At 39.7% G+C, this 18,341-nt stretch overlaps 1 protein-coding gene across 1 annotated transcript in view; it reads right to left on the bottom strand.

Moving 5' to 3' along the window:
- Positions 1 to 18,341, bottom strand: part of LOC126183204 (uncharacterized) — a 131,505-nt gene that overhangs the window by 10,435 nt on the left and 102,729 nt on the right. The window contains exons 6-7 of the mRNA XM_049924978.1: positions 10,995 to 11,142; positions 441 to 585 (exon numbers count right to left, since the gene is read on the bottom strand). Coding sequence (XP_049780935.1) covers positions 441 to 585; positions 10,995 to 11,142 — 293 coding nt within the window. The remainder of the gene's footprint in view (positions 1 to 440; positions 586 to 10,994; positions 11,143 to 18,341) is intronic.

Raw genomic sequence — 18,341 nt, 5'->3', positions numbered from 1 at the left:
AGCTGCTTTTAGGTCGTGTAAGGAAATCATGACTTATGAGGGAAAAATTCTGGTTTCATAAATATAGTCACATATTTATTTTACTTATGTATAATCAGGACTGAACTAGATTATGTGTATAACAAATCACAGTTCTTTCACGTGATCATACAATAGGTTGAAATGCAGTGACTATTAACTGCCAGTTAATGTGTAAAATATTAATGCTGAAAATCTTGTCTGTACAACAGGGACAATTGTTGTAACCTGTGATGAAGCTGCTTTTTAGGCTTGGTCTTATACAATATTCAGCCTTATATGAATAACTGGCTCATTACAGTGCATGTAATCTTCTTTAGCTCTTAGTGAAACCTTTATACCTTAGAGTAGTATTATATTTTAGAGCATGAGAACAGATGTACAATTTCAATGTTGTACATATGGAGAAGCCTCAGTATTACCTTTGTCAGCAACTTCCTCTTCTTCATAATCAACTTTAATGAATGTTGTCATTGTTATTTCAAATACTTTGTTTGGATCAGGTGCCATAGTAGGCACTTCTCGTTTCCTTCGTCCATACCCTATTTGACCATTGCTACATTCCACCTGTAATGAAGATATGACAGAATTTCACAAAATGAAGTGAAATAAATGTGCAACTACAAATATTAATATTTGAGTTATTGCAAGATTTAATATGAAATAAACAATTTTCAAGCATAATGCACAAACGTTTGAAGGAAAAAGTGATACATGAACTTATATTACATTTCAGGTGCATGTGTTGTTGTGGTCTTCAATCCAAAGTCTGGTTTGATTCAACTCTCCATGCTACCCTATCCTGTGTAAGCATCTTCATTCCTGACTAACTACTGCAACCCACATCAATTTAAACTTGCTTATTGTACTCTTCTCTTGGTCTTCCTCTACAACTGTCACCCTCCACACTTCCCTCCAATGTTAGATTCACTGTTCTTTGATAGCTCACACTGTGTTGTAGCAACAGATTTCTTCTTCTTCTTGTCAAGTTATGACACAAATTTCTTTTCTCCTGAATTCTGTTCAGTACCACCTCATTAGTAATGTGATCTACCCATCTTATCTTCTGCATCCTTCTGTAGCACCACATTTCAAAAGCTCTTTTTCTCTCCTTTACTGACCTACTTATCATCAACATTATGCTTCGATACAAGACTACATACACTTTGGACAAATGCCCTCAGAAAAGACTTCCTACCACTTAAATTTACATTCAATCATAACAAATCTCTCTTCTTCAGGAATGTTTTTCTTGTCAGTTCACCAGTGTCAGTTATTTTATTGCTTAAGTAGCAAAACTCACCCACTACTTTTAGTGTCTCATTTCCTGATTAATTCCCTCAGCACTTCCTGATTTAATTTGACTATTTTCCGTTACGCTTGTTTTGCTTTGTTTATGTTTATCTGATATCCTCATTTCACGATACTGTCCATTCTGCTTGACTGCACTTCCAAGCCATTTAAATTTTTATTTCTTCTCATGAATTTTGATTCCTTTCCTAAATTTTTCTTTGTCTTCCTTTACTAGTTGTTCAATGTGCAGATTGAATGACTTCGGGCTACAATTCAGTTTCACTACTTTCTCTACCACTGTTCCCTTTTCATGCCCTTATATAAATGCTGTCTGTTTTCCATACCAGTTGTAAATAACCATTTGCTTCCTGTATTTCATGCCTACTAAATTCGAAATTTCCAGTCAACATTGTCAAAAGTTTTCTCTTTCTCGAGAGAAGCTATAAACTTGGGTTTGCCCTTTTTTAACCAACCTGCTAAGGTAAGTCATAGGATCAGTATTGCCTCCCATGTTGCATTACTTCTCAGGAGCCCAAGCTGGTCTCCTCAAGGTCGGCTTCTACCACTTTTTACATTCTTTTATAAATAATTTGTGTCAATGTTTTGGAACCATGACTTATCAAACTGATAGTTCAGTAATATCCACACCTCTCAGCACCTACTTTCTTTGGTACTGGAATTATTACATTCTTCCTGAAGTCTGAGGCATTTTCTTCTGTCTCATATATTTTGCATATCAGATGAAATAGTTTCATAATGGCTGGCTCTCCCAAGAATTACAGCAGTTCTCAGAGGATGTCGTCTACTCCAGTGACCTTGTTTTCACTTAGGTCTTTCAGCGGTCTGTCCAAGCACTCGTGCACCTCTTGGTCATCCATATCTAACATACAAACTGTATCAGGTCTGCAGTGGCCCACAGATCTGGTTGCAAATGATCCCGTGTCAGCAGGTCACTGAAACCATCTGCTGAAAATTCTTTTACAGGGCAAGACATGCACTTGTTGATTAACATGCTTGGATAAACCATAACAGAATACAATGTCTGCCATTTCCCACATGGAATAACAGGACTCCATTTCATTCTTCATGTTGTTAGCACACCATGTAATCATTAGTCTTGTTTTGCACTTTCTCTCACTCTTATTTTTTAGACATTTGTATTCCCTTCTGCTTCCTTCAGTTGCTCCATTTTTATAATTTCTCCTTTCATGAATTAAATCAAATAGCTCCTGTGATACCCAAGGGTTTTTATTAGACCTTGTCATTTTACCAACTTGATCCTTCACTATCTCATCTCTTAAAGGTACCCATTCATCTTCTACAGTATTCTTTTCCCCTGTTCAAGTTAATAACTGCCTGATGTTCCCTTTGAAATACTCTCTACTCTCTGGTTCCTTCAACTTATCCCGGTCCCATCTCTTTAATTTTCTAACTTTTTACAAATTCTACAGTTCATAGCCAATAAATTACAGCCAGAGTCCACATATGCCCCTGGAAACCTCTTACAGGTTAAGAAATGGTCCCAAAATCTCTGTCTTACCATTATGTAATCAACCTAATACCTTTCAGTGTCCCCAAGTCTCTTCCACATATTCAATTTCCTTTCATGATTCTTAAACCAAGGGTCAGCAATGATTTTGCTGTGTGTAACATTCTACCAGATGGATTCCTCTTTCATTCTTTTCCCTCAGTCCATATTCGTCTACAATTTTTCCTTCCCATCCTCCTCCAACTACAAAATTCCAGTCACCTGTCACAATTCAATTTTCCCCTCCATTAACTATCTGAATAATTTCTTTTATCTCATTGTATATTATTTCAATCTCTGCATCATCTGCAGAGATAGTTGGCATATAAACTTGTACTTCTGCAGTGGGTGTTGGCTTTGTGTCTGTCTTTGCTATGATAATGAGTTCACTGTGCTGATCACAGTAACTGACCCACCTTTCTATTTTTTTTTATTTTTATTCATTATTAGATATAGTCCTGCATTACCCCTGTTTGGTTTCGTATTTATAACCCTGTACTGACCTGACCAGAAGTACTTTTAATCCTACCCACTCACTTCCCTAATGCCCACTATACTTAACTTCAACCTATCCATTTCCTTTTTTAAATTTTCCAATCTACCTACTCGACTAAGGAATCTAACATTCCACACTCTGATCCACAGAAACCCTGTTTTGTTTATTCTGATGATGACATCCTCCTGAGTAGTCCCTGCACAGAGATCCAAATGTCGGACTCTTTTACCTGCAGAATATCTTATCCAAGGGGATTTCACCATCATTTAACCATACAGTAGAGCTGCATGTCCTCAGGAAAAGTAATAGCTGTAGTTTCATCTTGCTTTCAGCCAGTCACAGTAACAGCAGAACAAGACCATGTTGGTCAAGGTTACAAAGCCAGATCAGTTGATCATTCAGATTATTACCCCTGGAATTACTGAAAAGACTGCAGCCCCTCTTCAGGGACCATGTTTTCCTGCCCCCTCTACAGTCCCCCTCCATTTTGGTTGTAACTGTGGTATGGCTATCTGTATTGTTAAGAAACACAAGCCGCTCCACCTTGGCAATGTCTGTGATACATGGGGCAGTTTAGATACATATAAATTTACAAATATTAGAAACTGGCTTTGAGAATCATGTCATGTGAAGTCACATGTGCTGGAATGACAGCTTCTAAGTGTTATGGCATGCATCACAGAGGATTTTACTACACTCCTGGAGATCTTTCTCCACAAGGTTTTTGGAAAAATCCACAAGGTACATATAGCAGTTGGTGGAGGGTCATCATGAACCAGTTGTCAGCCAGTCATATCCAAGACATGTTCAGTGGTGGCAATATCACACAAACATACAAACTGGAAAAGCAGTGGTACTCATTACTCTCTGCATAGGGCTTGCACATTTCTCATCACATTGGTCAGACATTGCTCTGCTAAATATGGCATGTAAAGCTGCCCAAAGAAAGGGTGAGGGTGGAGTAGCAGTTTGTCCACTATGTTCTTCATCAACACAGGCTCCCAAATTGTGGTCACTGTAGGCCTCCTAATATCTAGAACACATATGACCACCACCTAGTGTCTAGAGCACATGTGACCATCACTGTGGAGCACTGCTCGCTAGTATTCAGCTGACATTGGGGACAATGCTAGTCTGCCCATTATAACCATGCAGACTAAATGGCCAACATCTAATGCTGTGGTCACACTGCGTAGTCTGCTACACATTCCTATATCTCTTCTATCAACTGGTTCAACACACAGACATCACAGAGCTGCATGCCAAGTGATAGATTAATTGTTACAGTATCACAAACTTATTTCCCTGAGAGCAGTAATTTTGGCATATTGGAATTCACATGTTGATGTTACCCCATGGGATTAACATTTAAATTAGTATCAGGAATGCCAAGTGGAAGACTTAGATCTGTTGGAAGGGTTCCAGGACAATAAAATTCAACTATGAAAGAATTCTTATACAAATTGCTATTGCAACCAATTTTGTAGCATTGTTCCAGGGTGTGGCATCTGTATCAAATAGAAACAACAACAGACACTGAACAAACTCAGAGCTGCAATACTAGGATTACAACAGATTGTATACAAAAGTGTAACAGGAAAGCTTGGGGACCTAAAATTGGAATCTCTGAAAAAAGATACATTTCTCATAAAACCCTGTTGGCTAAATTTGGAGACCCTATATTTGAAGGAGACTATGCAATCATTATGCTGCCACCCCTGCATATCTCAGGTAGGTACCACAAGACTCAGATACAAGATATTAGGGCATGTACAGAGAACAGAAACAGTCATTTTTCCCCTCACTCAATGTGTTAATGGAATAGTAAAGGAAATCCATAACATTGGTATGATACATCTTCCTCCACACACCATACAGGGGCTACTGGAATATATATGTAGATACAGACATCATGGAAATCTTCTGACAACTTTGATCACACATGTGCTTCAGTTTGTGACTTTCCACTCTGACTAAACTTGGTGTAAATTACACTCCTGGAAATTGAAATAAGAACACCGTGAATTCATTGTCCCAGGAAGGGGAAACTTTATTGACACATTCCTGGGGTCAGATACATCACATGATCACACTGACAGAACCACAGGCACATAGACACAGGCAACAGAGCATGCACAATGTCGGCACTAGTACAGTGTATATCCACCTTTCGCAGCAATGCAGGCTGCTATTCTCCCATGGAGACGATCGTAGAGATGCTGGATGTAGTCCTGTGGAACGGCTTGCCATGCCATTTCCACCTGGCGCCTCAGTTGGACCAGCGTTCGTGCTGGACGTGCAGACCGTGTGAGACGACGCTTCATCCAGTCCCAAACATGCTCAATGGGGGACAGATCCGGAGATCTTGCTGGCCAGGGTAGTTGACTTACACCTTCTAGAGCACGTTGGGTGGCACGGGATACATGCGGACGTGCATTGTCCTGTTGGAACAGCAAGTTCCCTTGCCGGTCTAGGAATGGTAGAACGATGGGTTCGATGACGGATTGGATGTACCGTGCACTATTCAGTGTCCCCTCGACGATCACCAGTGGTGTACGGCCAGTGTAGGAGATCGCTCCCCACACCATGATGCCGGGTGTTGGCCCTGTGTGCCTCGGTCGTATGCAGTCCTGATTGTGGCGCTCACCTGCACGGCGCCAAACACGCATACGACCATCATTGGCACCAAGGCAGAAGCGACTCTCATCGCTGAAGACGACATGTCTCCATTCGTCCCTCCATTCATGCCTGTCGCGACACCACTGGAGGCGGCCTGCACGATGTTGGGGCGTGAGCGGAAGACAGCCTAACGGTGTGCGGGACCGTAGCCCAGCTTCATGGAGATGGTTGCGAATGTTCTTCGCCGATACCCCAGGAGCAACAGTGTCCCTAATTTGCTGGGAAGTGGCGGTGTGGTCCCCTACGGCACTGCGTAGGATCCTACGGTCTTGGCGTGCATCCGTGCGTCGCTGCGGTCCGGTCCCAGGTCGACGGGCACGTGCACCTTCCGCCGACCACTGGTGACAATATCGATGTACTGTGGAGACCTCACACCCCACGTGTTGAGCAATTCGGCGGTACGTCCACCCGGCCTCCCGGATGTCCACTATATGCCCTCGCTCAAAGTCCGTCAACTGCACATACGGTTCACGTCCACGCTGTCGCGGCATGCTACCAGTGTTAAAGACTGCGATGGAGCTCCATATGCCACGGCAAACTGGCTGACACTGACGGCGGTGGTGCACAAATGCTGCGCAGCTAGCGCCATTCGACGGCCAACATCACGGTTCCTGGTGTGTCCGCTGTGCCGTGCGTGTGATCATTGCTTGTACAGCCCTCTCGCAGTGTCCGGAGCAAGTATGGTGGGTCTGACACACCAGTGTCAATGTGTTCTTTTTTCAATTTCCAGGAGTGTATTTCTACTCACACATGAGAGGCTATTGCTGGACTGTTGTGTATTAGCTCTCTGAAATCTTAATCACTGATTGCTAGTAACTGTTTTACACATCCTCTGAGTGTGGATACTTTCAGCCCATTCTGTTTAGCTGTTGCAATGTTTGTAAATATACTATTAAACAGTACAATTAACTCTCACATTTATCTGAGCTATACACAGCCACAATGACTGTCTAGAATACTATACTCATTCACATTCACTGGAATACTATATTCATCCATGTGATTATACTATTACCTACCATTTAACTGATGATGAAAATCTCTATGAAAAAGTTCTGTGTATTCATCACTATCCCTACAAATTGATACACTCAGGTATTTGTATGAATGAGATGATTACAACTCTGCAGCTTCATTTTTTGTGAAGTGCAAAATTTTACACTCCTTAATATTTCGAAGTAGCTGTCAATCTGTGCACCACATTCAAACATTACCAAGATCTGATTGAATATTTGTGCAATTGTTTTTTTCAAATATTACATCATTGTAGATAAAGAAATCATCTGTACAAAGTCATTCTGCCAGATCTTTAATTTGTTTGACTTCAAAATTTGCTCTTACTTTCTGCAACAGATGGATTATGAAAATATTGGATGACAGTTCTGAGATGGATCATCCAACTGCCACTACTAGATATCTCCCTCGTTAGCTGTGGAACTACTCGCTGCAACTTGGCCTGATGCCACCAGAAGTTGAACTGGTTCTTTCCAGATGGGGGATCATCTGCTGGCTGACTTCTGCTGGCTTCAGGGTGCCTACCTGGAGGTCCACAGTTCATGCCTGGGCTTGAATAGCAGCTGAGCCACCACCTGTCCTGTGAGAGCACACACTACTACTGCAGGCTCATCCCTGCAGGCCACTGTTACTGCATCCTGCACTGGGCTCCTCAGTTGAATTCTGTGTGCTTGAGTGATTCCCACACTGAGTCACACATTTGCACCAGGCTATATGACTGACTTCTGTGGAGTCTACCTTAGCACCATGCTAACTGCTTATAAGCAGCCTGACATGGCGATATACCGCTGGAGTGTTGACAATATAACTTCATCTCAGCTGCCACCTGCTGTATAGGGTGACACTGCATGCTAGTCATTACATGAGGCCACATGCTGAGCCAAGCACACTTCACTGACTGTGACCAGCCTGTATCTGGGGCTGCTGATCACTATCGGATACCACAACAACTGCTAGATTTTTGGATGGAATAAAGAAACCCCATAAATACAGCATCTAAGACTTTCTGTCAATCATCCAGCTGGCTCTATGAACCCACCACCCTGATAATCAACACTCAGCACCATTGCTACCTATAGAGGGGGTTGGCGGGGGGGGGGGGGGGGGGGGGGTTCTATCATCTCACCTGCCGCCCTGACCCGCTACTACGATGCCTTTGTTGCCTCACATTGACTGCAGAATCAGAGTGGCAAAAGATATGGCACATGATACTGCAATGAAATGAAATAAGTATTTTGAAAATGTTATATTGCTTTTATACATATCTCGAAGACAAAATAAAATTTGAGGCTCACAGCTGAGATAAATAGATCAAATGACCATAATCATCCAGAATACAAAGTATCACAAGTACATAATCAATATTATGGAAAGAAAAATATTTTATTGAATCAATTTTAATTATTATTATCAGCCACTATGTGAGAAGCTCATTATTGAAGGTGGGCAACTCCACTTTTCAGGAAATTTAGATGTCAACTGAATCCAGTAGTACTTTTCAAGTTGAATCTAATTATAATCTTAACCTTCAAAAATGGACTGAAATGTGTTTAAAATTAATGTATATCCTTATCTGTGGAAAAGAAATGGGACAACTCCAATAAATTTCTGCATCATATTCAGCCACCTCCTGCAGCAGCCAGTAAGATGACAGGAATGCCTATCTGGCATTCCCATACTGCAGTTTGTATCCAAAATGGCAGAACCTCTTCTGTTGTAAGATGTTTATTTTCAGTCTTATCTTATGTTATTAATTTAACATAATAATGTGAAGTCCTGGAAGAGAATGTATGGCCAAGCAAAATGGAGAGAAGTAACATGACACTCAGATGTTGCATTGGTATAAAAACATATTTGAGAATAATTCAACACAATGTTGGAATGAAGTTGAAAGCGCAGTCCATTGTGAAAGTTGTGAATGTGAACATTTGCTCAGATCTGATCACTGAGAAATTGTGACTAACAGTATTAAGTGTCTCATGAGCACCACAATAACTGATTTTTGCAAACTTGTATGATGTTTGAGTACAGTGTACATAATGGAAGAAGGTTAAGGACACAAAATCTCACTGTATGCTTGCTTTACATAACTAAGAGTTTAATACCATAGACTGTTTATTTATAATGGTTCAGTTTCATTGCCATACAAAAGCGCTATGAAAAACTAATTTTGTTAATACAATGCAAAGCACACTGATTTCAGAATTGCAAAGATCTAAATGAATAAACAAACTCCATCTGTGTTAGTTGTGATCTGGATGGTGTCTGATTATGTTCTGTAATAAAAGAGATTATGGTTCCTAAGACTTGTCATCAGTTACACCCCACAGATCTCTTAAGAATGTCTGCCTTCAGTTTCAGACTTGGAAAGATCATCACATGTGAAACAAACATGAACAATCCTAAATTTATTCTCAAATTTCAGCTTTTATATTCACTCTTATAAAAAATGAACTGAAACTGGCTTTTGAGGCATCATAAGAATCATCTGAAATATATTCAGTACTCTACACCTTATACATCTGTATATCAAATGAATTCCCAAGTGCAATTAAGGACTACCATCAGCTGTAGAATGGAATAATGACAATGAAAATTTTTGACAGACCGTGACTCAAACCTGAATTTCCTACATGTCACAAGTGGTCGCCTTACCATTTGGCTATGGCTATCCATGCATGCCTCACGGCCAGACCCAAACTTCAATATGTCATCAACCATGCGTCTGCGACCCGTATACATACATCCATCATGTATATTCCTGCACAGATCATACAGTGTATTTGAAGGGCACTTGCAAAGGAACTTTGCATTGTAATCAGAATAACACAGGCACTGCAATATTGTATTTATCTGACGATACCAGGCAAGTGACTTTCAAGTACAGCATCTGACCTGTAGGGGAATATACATAATGGATTTATGAGTACAGGGTATAGACGCATGGCTAACGACATCTGGAAGTTTGGGTCTGGCTGTGAGTCATGCACGGATAGCCAAATAGTAAAGTGAATGCTTAAAATAAGGGGGAAATTCGGGTTTGAGTCCTGGCCTGGCACAAATTTTCATTGTCATCATTCCATTCTACAGCTAATGGTAGTTGTTAATCGCAATTGTGAATTCATTTGATGTGTTTTGTAACAGCTGTGGTCACAGAAGTGCCTGTTCCTTCAGACATGAACATATGTTTGAAGGGACTTTGCGTCATAACCAGAATAACACAGGCACTGCAATATCGTCATATATATGAAATAATATATGAAATAAATAAAGAGTGACTAGTAACAGTTGATTTGTGTGACCTGGTATCAATAACAGTCTTGGTAGAGTGTAACAGAATTTTAGCTTGAATTTAGGAACCATAGCCTTGCTTTGGAAGATAGTATGGAAAGATTTGCAAGAAGATACATAGTATTCAGACCATTAAATGAAATCTGAACATACATATACCAAGACAAATAAGAGGAATTAGAAGATAAAGGTTTTAAAAATTAAGCTAAAAATCACAGCATATCAACCAGTCAAGGAATAAACATTGATAATTGAATACAAACTAGAATAGAAGGGTATGATGTAATCAAAGGGAGGGGAGAGGATAATCAATTTAAAAGTGTAAAGAAAATAGAAAAAGAGAAAAAGTAAGGAATAAAAAGGAATAAGAAGACGTATTGACAGAGAAGAAGAAAAAATATAGCATTACGATCAGTAGAAGTGTGGATATATATACATATACCTGTGTGTGTGTGTGTGTGTGTGTGTGTGAGAGAGAGAGAGAGAGAGAGAGAGAGAGAGAGAGAGAGAGACAGTGCACACATGCGCTCAGGCACATGAGGGCATGCACTGCCACATCAGTGTAAACATGTGTTTATCTGCTCATGTACAAATGTGTCAGGCATAATGTTTTCTTTGTGTCATAGAAGCTGATGAGTTGCAAAGCATAAGATCAATAATAATGAGATTACTTACACCACGACATTTATCAAGACAGACATTCACTGTCCCCTTAAACTCAACATAGGTTGACTGAGGAAACTTGAATGCTCTGAATTTTGCTGACAGAAAATCACCATCAACTGTATTGAAGTTTTCAAATAAGTATGTGTCAACTGAGCAACTGAAACAGAGAAATTAATTTATACCACTCAAAGTTGATTTCATGATTCTCTTTGGAGTGAAGTGATTATACACACATCAAAAAAAGTTTTGCATCATCCCAGTTCCCAGAACTCTTGAAGATAGACGTTGACTGTTGATATTATATTACAGACACAGTTCCTTTGACTGTTCAGAGACATCACTAAATCCATCCAAAGATGTAAACAGCCATGCATGAGCAGCGCCTATTACATGAAGGGGGTCTGACAGCTGATTTAGTTCCAGTCATTCCACCAGGAAGAGGTACACAGCTCATGTTGTCTGTAGTTCAACCATGTCTAGATGGTCAGTACCACAGTTCAATCATGTCCATATTGTTATTTTGTGCCAGGAAGGGCTCTCAACAAGGGAAGTGTCCAGGCATCTTGGAGTGAACCTGAATGATTTGTTCAGACATGGAGGAGATACAGACAGACAGGAACTCTCAATGACCTGCCTTACTCAGGCCACCCAAGAGCTACAACTCCAGTGGATGACTACTAACTATGGATTATGGCTCAAAGGAACCCTGACAGCGATGCCAACATGTTGAATAATGCTTTTTGTACTGCCACAGGACGTTGTGTTATGACTCAAACTGTGCACAATAAGCGGCATGATACGCAACTTCCCTCCTGATGTTCATGGAGAGGTCCATCTTTGCAACCATGACACCATGCAGTGCAGTACAGATGGACCCAACAACATGCCAAATGGACTGCTCAGGATTGGCATCATGTTCTCTTCACCCATGAGTGTACCATATGCCGTCAACCATACAATCGTCACATACGTGTTTGAAGGCAACCCAGTCAGGCTGAATGCCTTAGACACACTGTTCAGCGAGTGCAGCAAGGCGGAAGTTCCTTGCTGTTTTGGGGTGGCATTATGTGGGGTCAACATATGCTGCTGGTGGTCATGGAAGGCGACGTAATGGTCGTATGATATGTGAATGTCATCCTCCGACCGACAGTGCAATCATATCAGCAGCTTATTGGCGAGGCATTCAACTTCATGGATGACAATTCACACCCCCATCATGCACATCTTAAGAATGACTTCCATCAGGATAACGACATCCCTCAACTAGAGTGGCCAGCATGTTCTCTAGACATGAGCCCTATCAAACATGCCTGGGATAGATTGAAATGGGCTGCTTATGGATGATGTGATCCACCAACTACTCTGAGGGATCTATGCTAAATTGCCATTGAGGAGTGAGACAATCTAGAGCAACAGCACCTTGATGAACATGTGGATAGTATGCCATGATGAATACAGGTATGCATCAAAGCAAGCTACTTGGTATTAGAGGTACCAGTGTGTACAGCAATCTGGACCACCACCTCAGAAGGTCTTGCTTTATGGTGGTACAACATGCAATGTGTGGTTTTCATGAGCAATAAAAAGGGCAAAAATGATGTTTATGTTGATCTCTATTCCAGTTTTCTGTACAGGTTCCAGAACTCTCAGAGCTGAGGTGATGCAAAACTTTTTTTGATGTGTGTATTACAGCTTAGAGTAGTATTTAATATTACTGAGCACATAGTTGTTTTAATTTAAGTCTGTAGTTTCTCCCACTTCCTATTTTACCTAATTGTTCTATGTATAAGTGACTGTGGTTACTTTTAATAGATTTCTGCATTATAAAAAGGCCATTTAAATTATACATTCAGTGTAATACGTAACAAAACTGTACAAAGTTGAGATACCAAAGTGCCTTCTAATATTTTTTATGATTTATATCTACCACCTTTGATTGATACAGATGTTAAACATGAGAGCATAATTTGATCTTCTTGCACAAATAAATACTGAGAAACACAGTTTGGAATTCTGCATTGGTTTCATTTGTTTGAGCATCAGGAACGTAAGTAGTAAACTGATAAAATCTTACTAACCTTTGAACAATTTTAAACAACATTAAAATTTTCTGAGACCTTGAAAGACATGTTGCAACTACTTCATTAAGGCATCACAGGATATATATGAAGTATGTGACAGCTAATTATTCCATGTAGGTTACACATTACACAACTGCTAACAAAGAACTAATGGAGGTGCATCATTATTACAAGTTGTTCAAATAATGAATATAATCAAACATAAACTCTTCAGACTGAGGACAGATGGATGACTTTCTTTAACATTTTATTCTTATATCTCATCTAAAAGTGAGTTGGATGATTTTCTATGTCAATTATCAATGACTCCACCAGCAGCCAGTACAAGGCACCTGGTACACAGGCCTGACTGATGATGTCAAACCAGAGATAAAATTCAGCCACCAGCTGGCTGCAAAACATGTTGATCCATACTGTGCTAAGGTCTTTACCTCACTTACAACATACTTTGACAACTTGGTTGTTTATTGGACATCAGCTGGACTGGGTTTTGGGATTACTGCTCTATGGATTATTGACAGATTTGTTGAACCTGAAGCTATCAAGATTATTTGCTTGGTGGATGCAATGATTTATGACAAAATGGTACAGACTGGAATTGTGAACTCTCAAGTGATTACAGTGTATTCATATTCTTTATGTACCAAAGTGTCCATTGTGCCACAACAGTTATAATGTTTTATTCTGTGATTGCTATCCGAAAATTGAGTGTTGTGTCCAGTCTCAATTATCTTCCTGCAAAAATGAAAAATACAAGGGATAAACTTAGAATTTTCAAATTTAAGGCATCGATATGACATGCCCATTACATTGTATATAAGACTTCTTCAGAATAATGGAGTCTTATGATGAGTAAAATCTTACAGGTATTATATATATAAGAATCCAAATCTGCTGCTTAAACTGAATTTCTTTATTGTGATAGCTCTATTTCCATTACAGTGCCATTGTTAAGATTTAGTTGTTCTTGACTTCCATATCACATCAGTGGGTACTTTCATATGCATGTATGAAACTACTGTCTATGGCTCTGTTAATCTGTCTTTGTATTTTAATGAATTTGTGGCATCATGTTGGCCCTGGGTATTTTACTTTTTATTTATATGGTAACGAATTTCTGACAGTATATTTGACAGTTGCACCACTCATACTATCTGCAGCTGAAGTTACATCTCAGTCATCAGCAAATATGTATGAATCTATTAGCACTGTATGTTTTCACAACTATTTAATAGTCAATGTAAGCTCACCAGATGAAACATCAGTCACCACATTAAAAGTGCACCAGTGAGGATAAAATGATGATGATTACGACAACACAACACCCAGTCCCCGAGCGGAGAAAATCTCCGACCCAGCTGGGAATTGAAACCGGGCCCTTAGGATTGACATCCTGTCATGCTGACCATTCAGCTACTGGGGGCATACACATTGTAAATGAAGCTCCTTGATATGTTGATGGATCAATAAAAAATGTCCAATATGTCTGCAAGGACCTCTTGCAGCTACATAACATGGCGTAAGAACTGTGGTCATTAAAAAGCCCCTAACCAATGGGGAGTAAGATGAGTGTCACATCTTGTGTCGACAACTAGTTTCACACCTGACTGAAACTGCTGCTGGCAGTGACTGTAGGTCCATTTCATTCTCTTTCTGGATGAACATTGCAAAGAGAACTGGATAAATGGACATTTGGAATCTGATACCCAAGCAAAGGCATAAAAAGTTGTCTGTCTTCAAAGGGCCTAACATCACAGAAACTGAACAGTAGCTCTCTGGATGCATGTTGCATGATGCTGTCTGACAAGTTGTGACTTTGCCTCTTTCTGTGAGCATAAGATATAATGTTGTCATCTTGGCATAGAGAACCTGTTGATTTTAATGAAATTTTGTTTTGATTATGCCAAAATTTGTTACACAATGACATGAGTAAGTTGTCTGCATCTATGTCTCTCTGTAGTCCACCTCAAGGTGCATGGCCTCAGGTACATTGTACCACTGCTAATCATTTCCTTTCCTGATCCACTTGCAAATGGAACAATGGAAATACGTCTTTCTATATGCTGCCATACGAACTCTAATTTCTCTTATTTCACCTTTGTGGTCCTTGTGCAAAATGAACTATGGCAGCAGCAGAACTGATCTGCAGTCAGCTGCAAATGCTCATTTTCTAAATTTTCTCACAGTGTTTTGCAAAGAGAATGTTGTCTCTTATCCAGGGTTCCCCATTTGAGTTCACAAAGCATTTACGTAATACTTACATGTTGATCAAACCTACTGGTAACAAATCTAGCAGAGCACCTCTGAACTGCTATGATGTCTTCCTTAAATCTGACTCAGTGGGGACACCAAACACTCAAGCAGTACTCTAGAATGGGTCACACTAGTGTTTATATGCTGTGTCTATTATAGACATGCTGCACTTTCCTAAAATTCTCTGAATAAACCAAAGTCCACCACTTGTCTTTCCTACTACTAAACTTACATGCTGATCCATTTCCTATTGCTTTGCAACAATATGTGTTGGTATTTAATCAAAATGATTGTGTCAAACAGCATGTCACTAATACTGTGTTCCAACATCATAGGATTGTTTTTTCTGCTCATCTGTGTTAACTTCATTAGCTTATAATTTTCTACAGTTAGCACAAGTTGCCATTAATCACACCAAGTAGAAATTCTGCCTAAGTCATCCTGTATCATCCTCCAGTCACTCAATGATGACACTTTCCCATACACACAGCATCATCAGCAAACAGTCACAGATCAACTTGATCTTCAGAACTATCCCATTTATAAAGCTTTTTAAAGCGGTTGTCTTATGTGCATTTCACGCAAATGAATAACTTGGAATATCGTGGCACCATAAATATCTTTCTTTCAGATTATGTTGTATTGTATTGTATTAAACCGGGGACCTAGAAATGACAGAGAGGCTTCGTCCCGCAATAGCCCTTAGTGGTTCACAACCCCGCAACAGGCCACAGCGGTCCACCCACTCCACCACCGCCCCACACCGCATCCAGTGTTACAGTGCAGTTCAGCCCCCAGTGGACTCCTTCCAGGAACGTCTCATACCAGACGAGTGTAACCTCAAATGTTTGCATGGTAGAGTAATTATGGTGCATGCATACATGGAAATTGTGTTTGCGCAGCAAGCGGCCACATAGTGTAGCTGAGGCGGAATAAGGAGAACCAGCTCACATTTGTCGAGATAGATGGAAAGCTGCCTTAAAACAATCCACAGGCTGGCCTGCACACTCGACCTCGACACTAATCCGCTGGGCAGATTCATGCTGGTGACCAGCAGGCCTTCTTGCTCAGGAAGCAGTGCATTAGAGCAAGCGGCCAGCCGGGCAGGCTTGTTTCATATGGTTTATTGCCTATGGAATTTCAAATATTTTCAATGGTTAAAAAATGGGTGGTTGAATTTAAATGTGGTCATAGTTCCCTTAAAATGTTCCATGTGAAAGAAAATCTAAAAGTGCAACCATAAATGAAAACATCAGGACAGTCCAAATATTACACAGTCACCAATTGAAGTTGCTTGAAACAGCTGGTACAGGCATATTAGAGGAAATAATATTATATGTTATACTTGAGGAATTAATTATGAGAAAGATTTGTGTAAGAAGGTTGCTGCATTGGTGAATGCTTACTAAAGTGAATTTGAGATTCACTTTCTCACTACTTGTAATGTGTAGAGCATTTTAAAATAATTTGACTGATTTTATGTACCAACCTGTAACTATAGATGGGACTTAAGTCCACCACCTAATCCCAGAAATGAAAGCATGGAATGAAAATCAATGCCATGCACCAAAAGACGAAAAATTTATTTTGTCTGCCAGAAAGGTTATGTCCAGTTTCTCTAGGTTACAAAACATTTTCTTATAAATGATTACCTTGCAAAGGATAGAACAATAACTGGTGAACACTATATAATTTATTGGATAAACTAGATGAAAAAAGATGTGATAACAGACATGCATTGAAAACGAAAAGAATCACTATCTTTCTTCTAGGCAATTCAGGTGTCATCAAAGCTTAGGTAGTAGTGTAAAAATAGGTAGATTTGAATATGGAATCTCTGTCATATTCACAGGATTTGGCACCCTCAGATTTTCATATTATGACATATCAAAAAGAAACTGTGTCTGGAAAGTGTCTAGAGTACAGTGAAGGGGCTATAGCAGATGCAGATGGTTATTCTTCAGACTTGTCTGAGTAGAAATTCAGTGATGGAACCTACTCATTGGAAAAATACTGAATAAACTGCATTGGCCCAAAACTGGCTATGTTGAAAAATTAGTTCATTTTTGAAATAAAATCCACAGTCTTATTCTACCAGGTAGAGAACTTTTCACCTCATCATTGTAGCTCCTGATGTGAACTTAAGATTGTCAAAAGAACAAAATATAGTTCTTAATAGAGATTACAGTGAGGCAGGACAATCAATGTATTAAATAACCCTAGAGCGATGCCTTTGTGGGAGTGATGTTATGTGACGTTACACACAAGACATTCACGGTACACATTAAGAATGTGATGATATTACATGCCCACTGACACACTTTCTATCCAGACAAAAGTGATACTTAAGTCAAGTTTGTCACTGATTGTGTGGTACAAATTAAAATGTATCACAGACAGGGAGTCTAATCAAGATTCCTGTTGTTCATGGTCAATACACAGCAAATTACAACATCTGAACATCTCTTGAGGACCAAATCAAAGCTTCACTTTGTCCCATGATCCTCCCCCTTTCTCCTTGAAAACTCTGTAGTGGCTCTCCCATGGTACTCTGAGATCAGAACCTCTCAGAGAAAGAAAATAGCAGGAGTTTTGTTTATCCACTATCTCAGATTTTGCTGAGAAATAAGTCTTCTGTGTAGAATGTACACAGCACAAAGCCTACATAGAATATCTATCTAACTAATGTAGGGAACAGCAACCATTAGAAATTAAAACTGTGGTGGCTACCAAGTCACATATAACTTTTTCTTTATTTTTAAATATTTCACTTGACCAACACAAGCATCTTCAGAAATGATGTAGCTGAAGGCCACATGTTACAAATATCAGGCTGTATATGTGTCACTGTCATATATACATACATCTATGATAGCGGCACTGTATGCATCCCAATTGTTTTAAAATGTGGCTCTCAGCTACGTAACGTCTGAAGACGTCTGTGTTGGTCAAGTGAAACATGTAAAAATAATGAAAAAGTTACATGCAGTGTGTGCCTGCTCTACAATTTTAATAAAGTATG

The sequence above is a fragment of the Schistocerca cancellata genome, chromosome 4, assembly GCF_023864275.1.
Source record: "Schistocerca cancellata isolate TAMUIC-IGC-003103 chromosome 4, iqSchCanc2.1, whole genome shotgun sequence".
NCBI classification, from domain to species: domain Eukaryota; kingdom Metazoa; phylum Arthropoda; class Insecta; order Orthoptera; family Acrididae; genus Schistocerca; species Schistocerca cancellata.
This window is presented reverse-complemented; position numbering and strand designations above follow the sequence as displayed.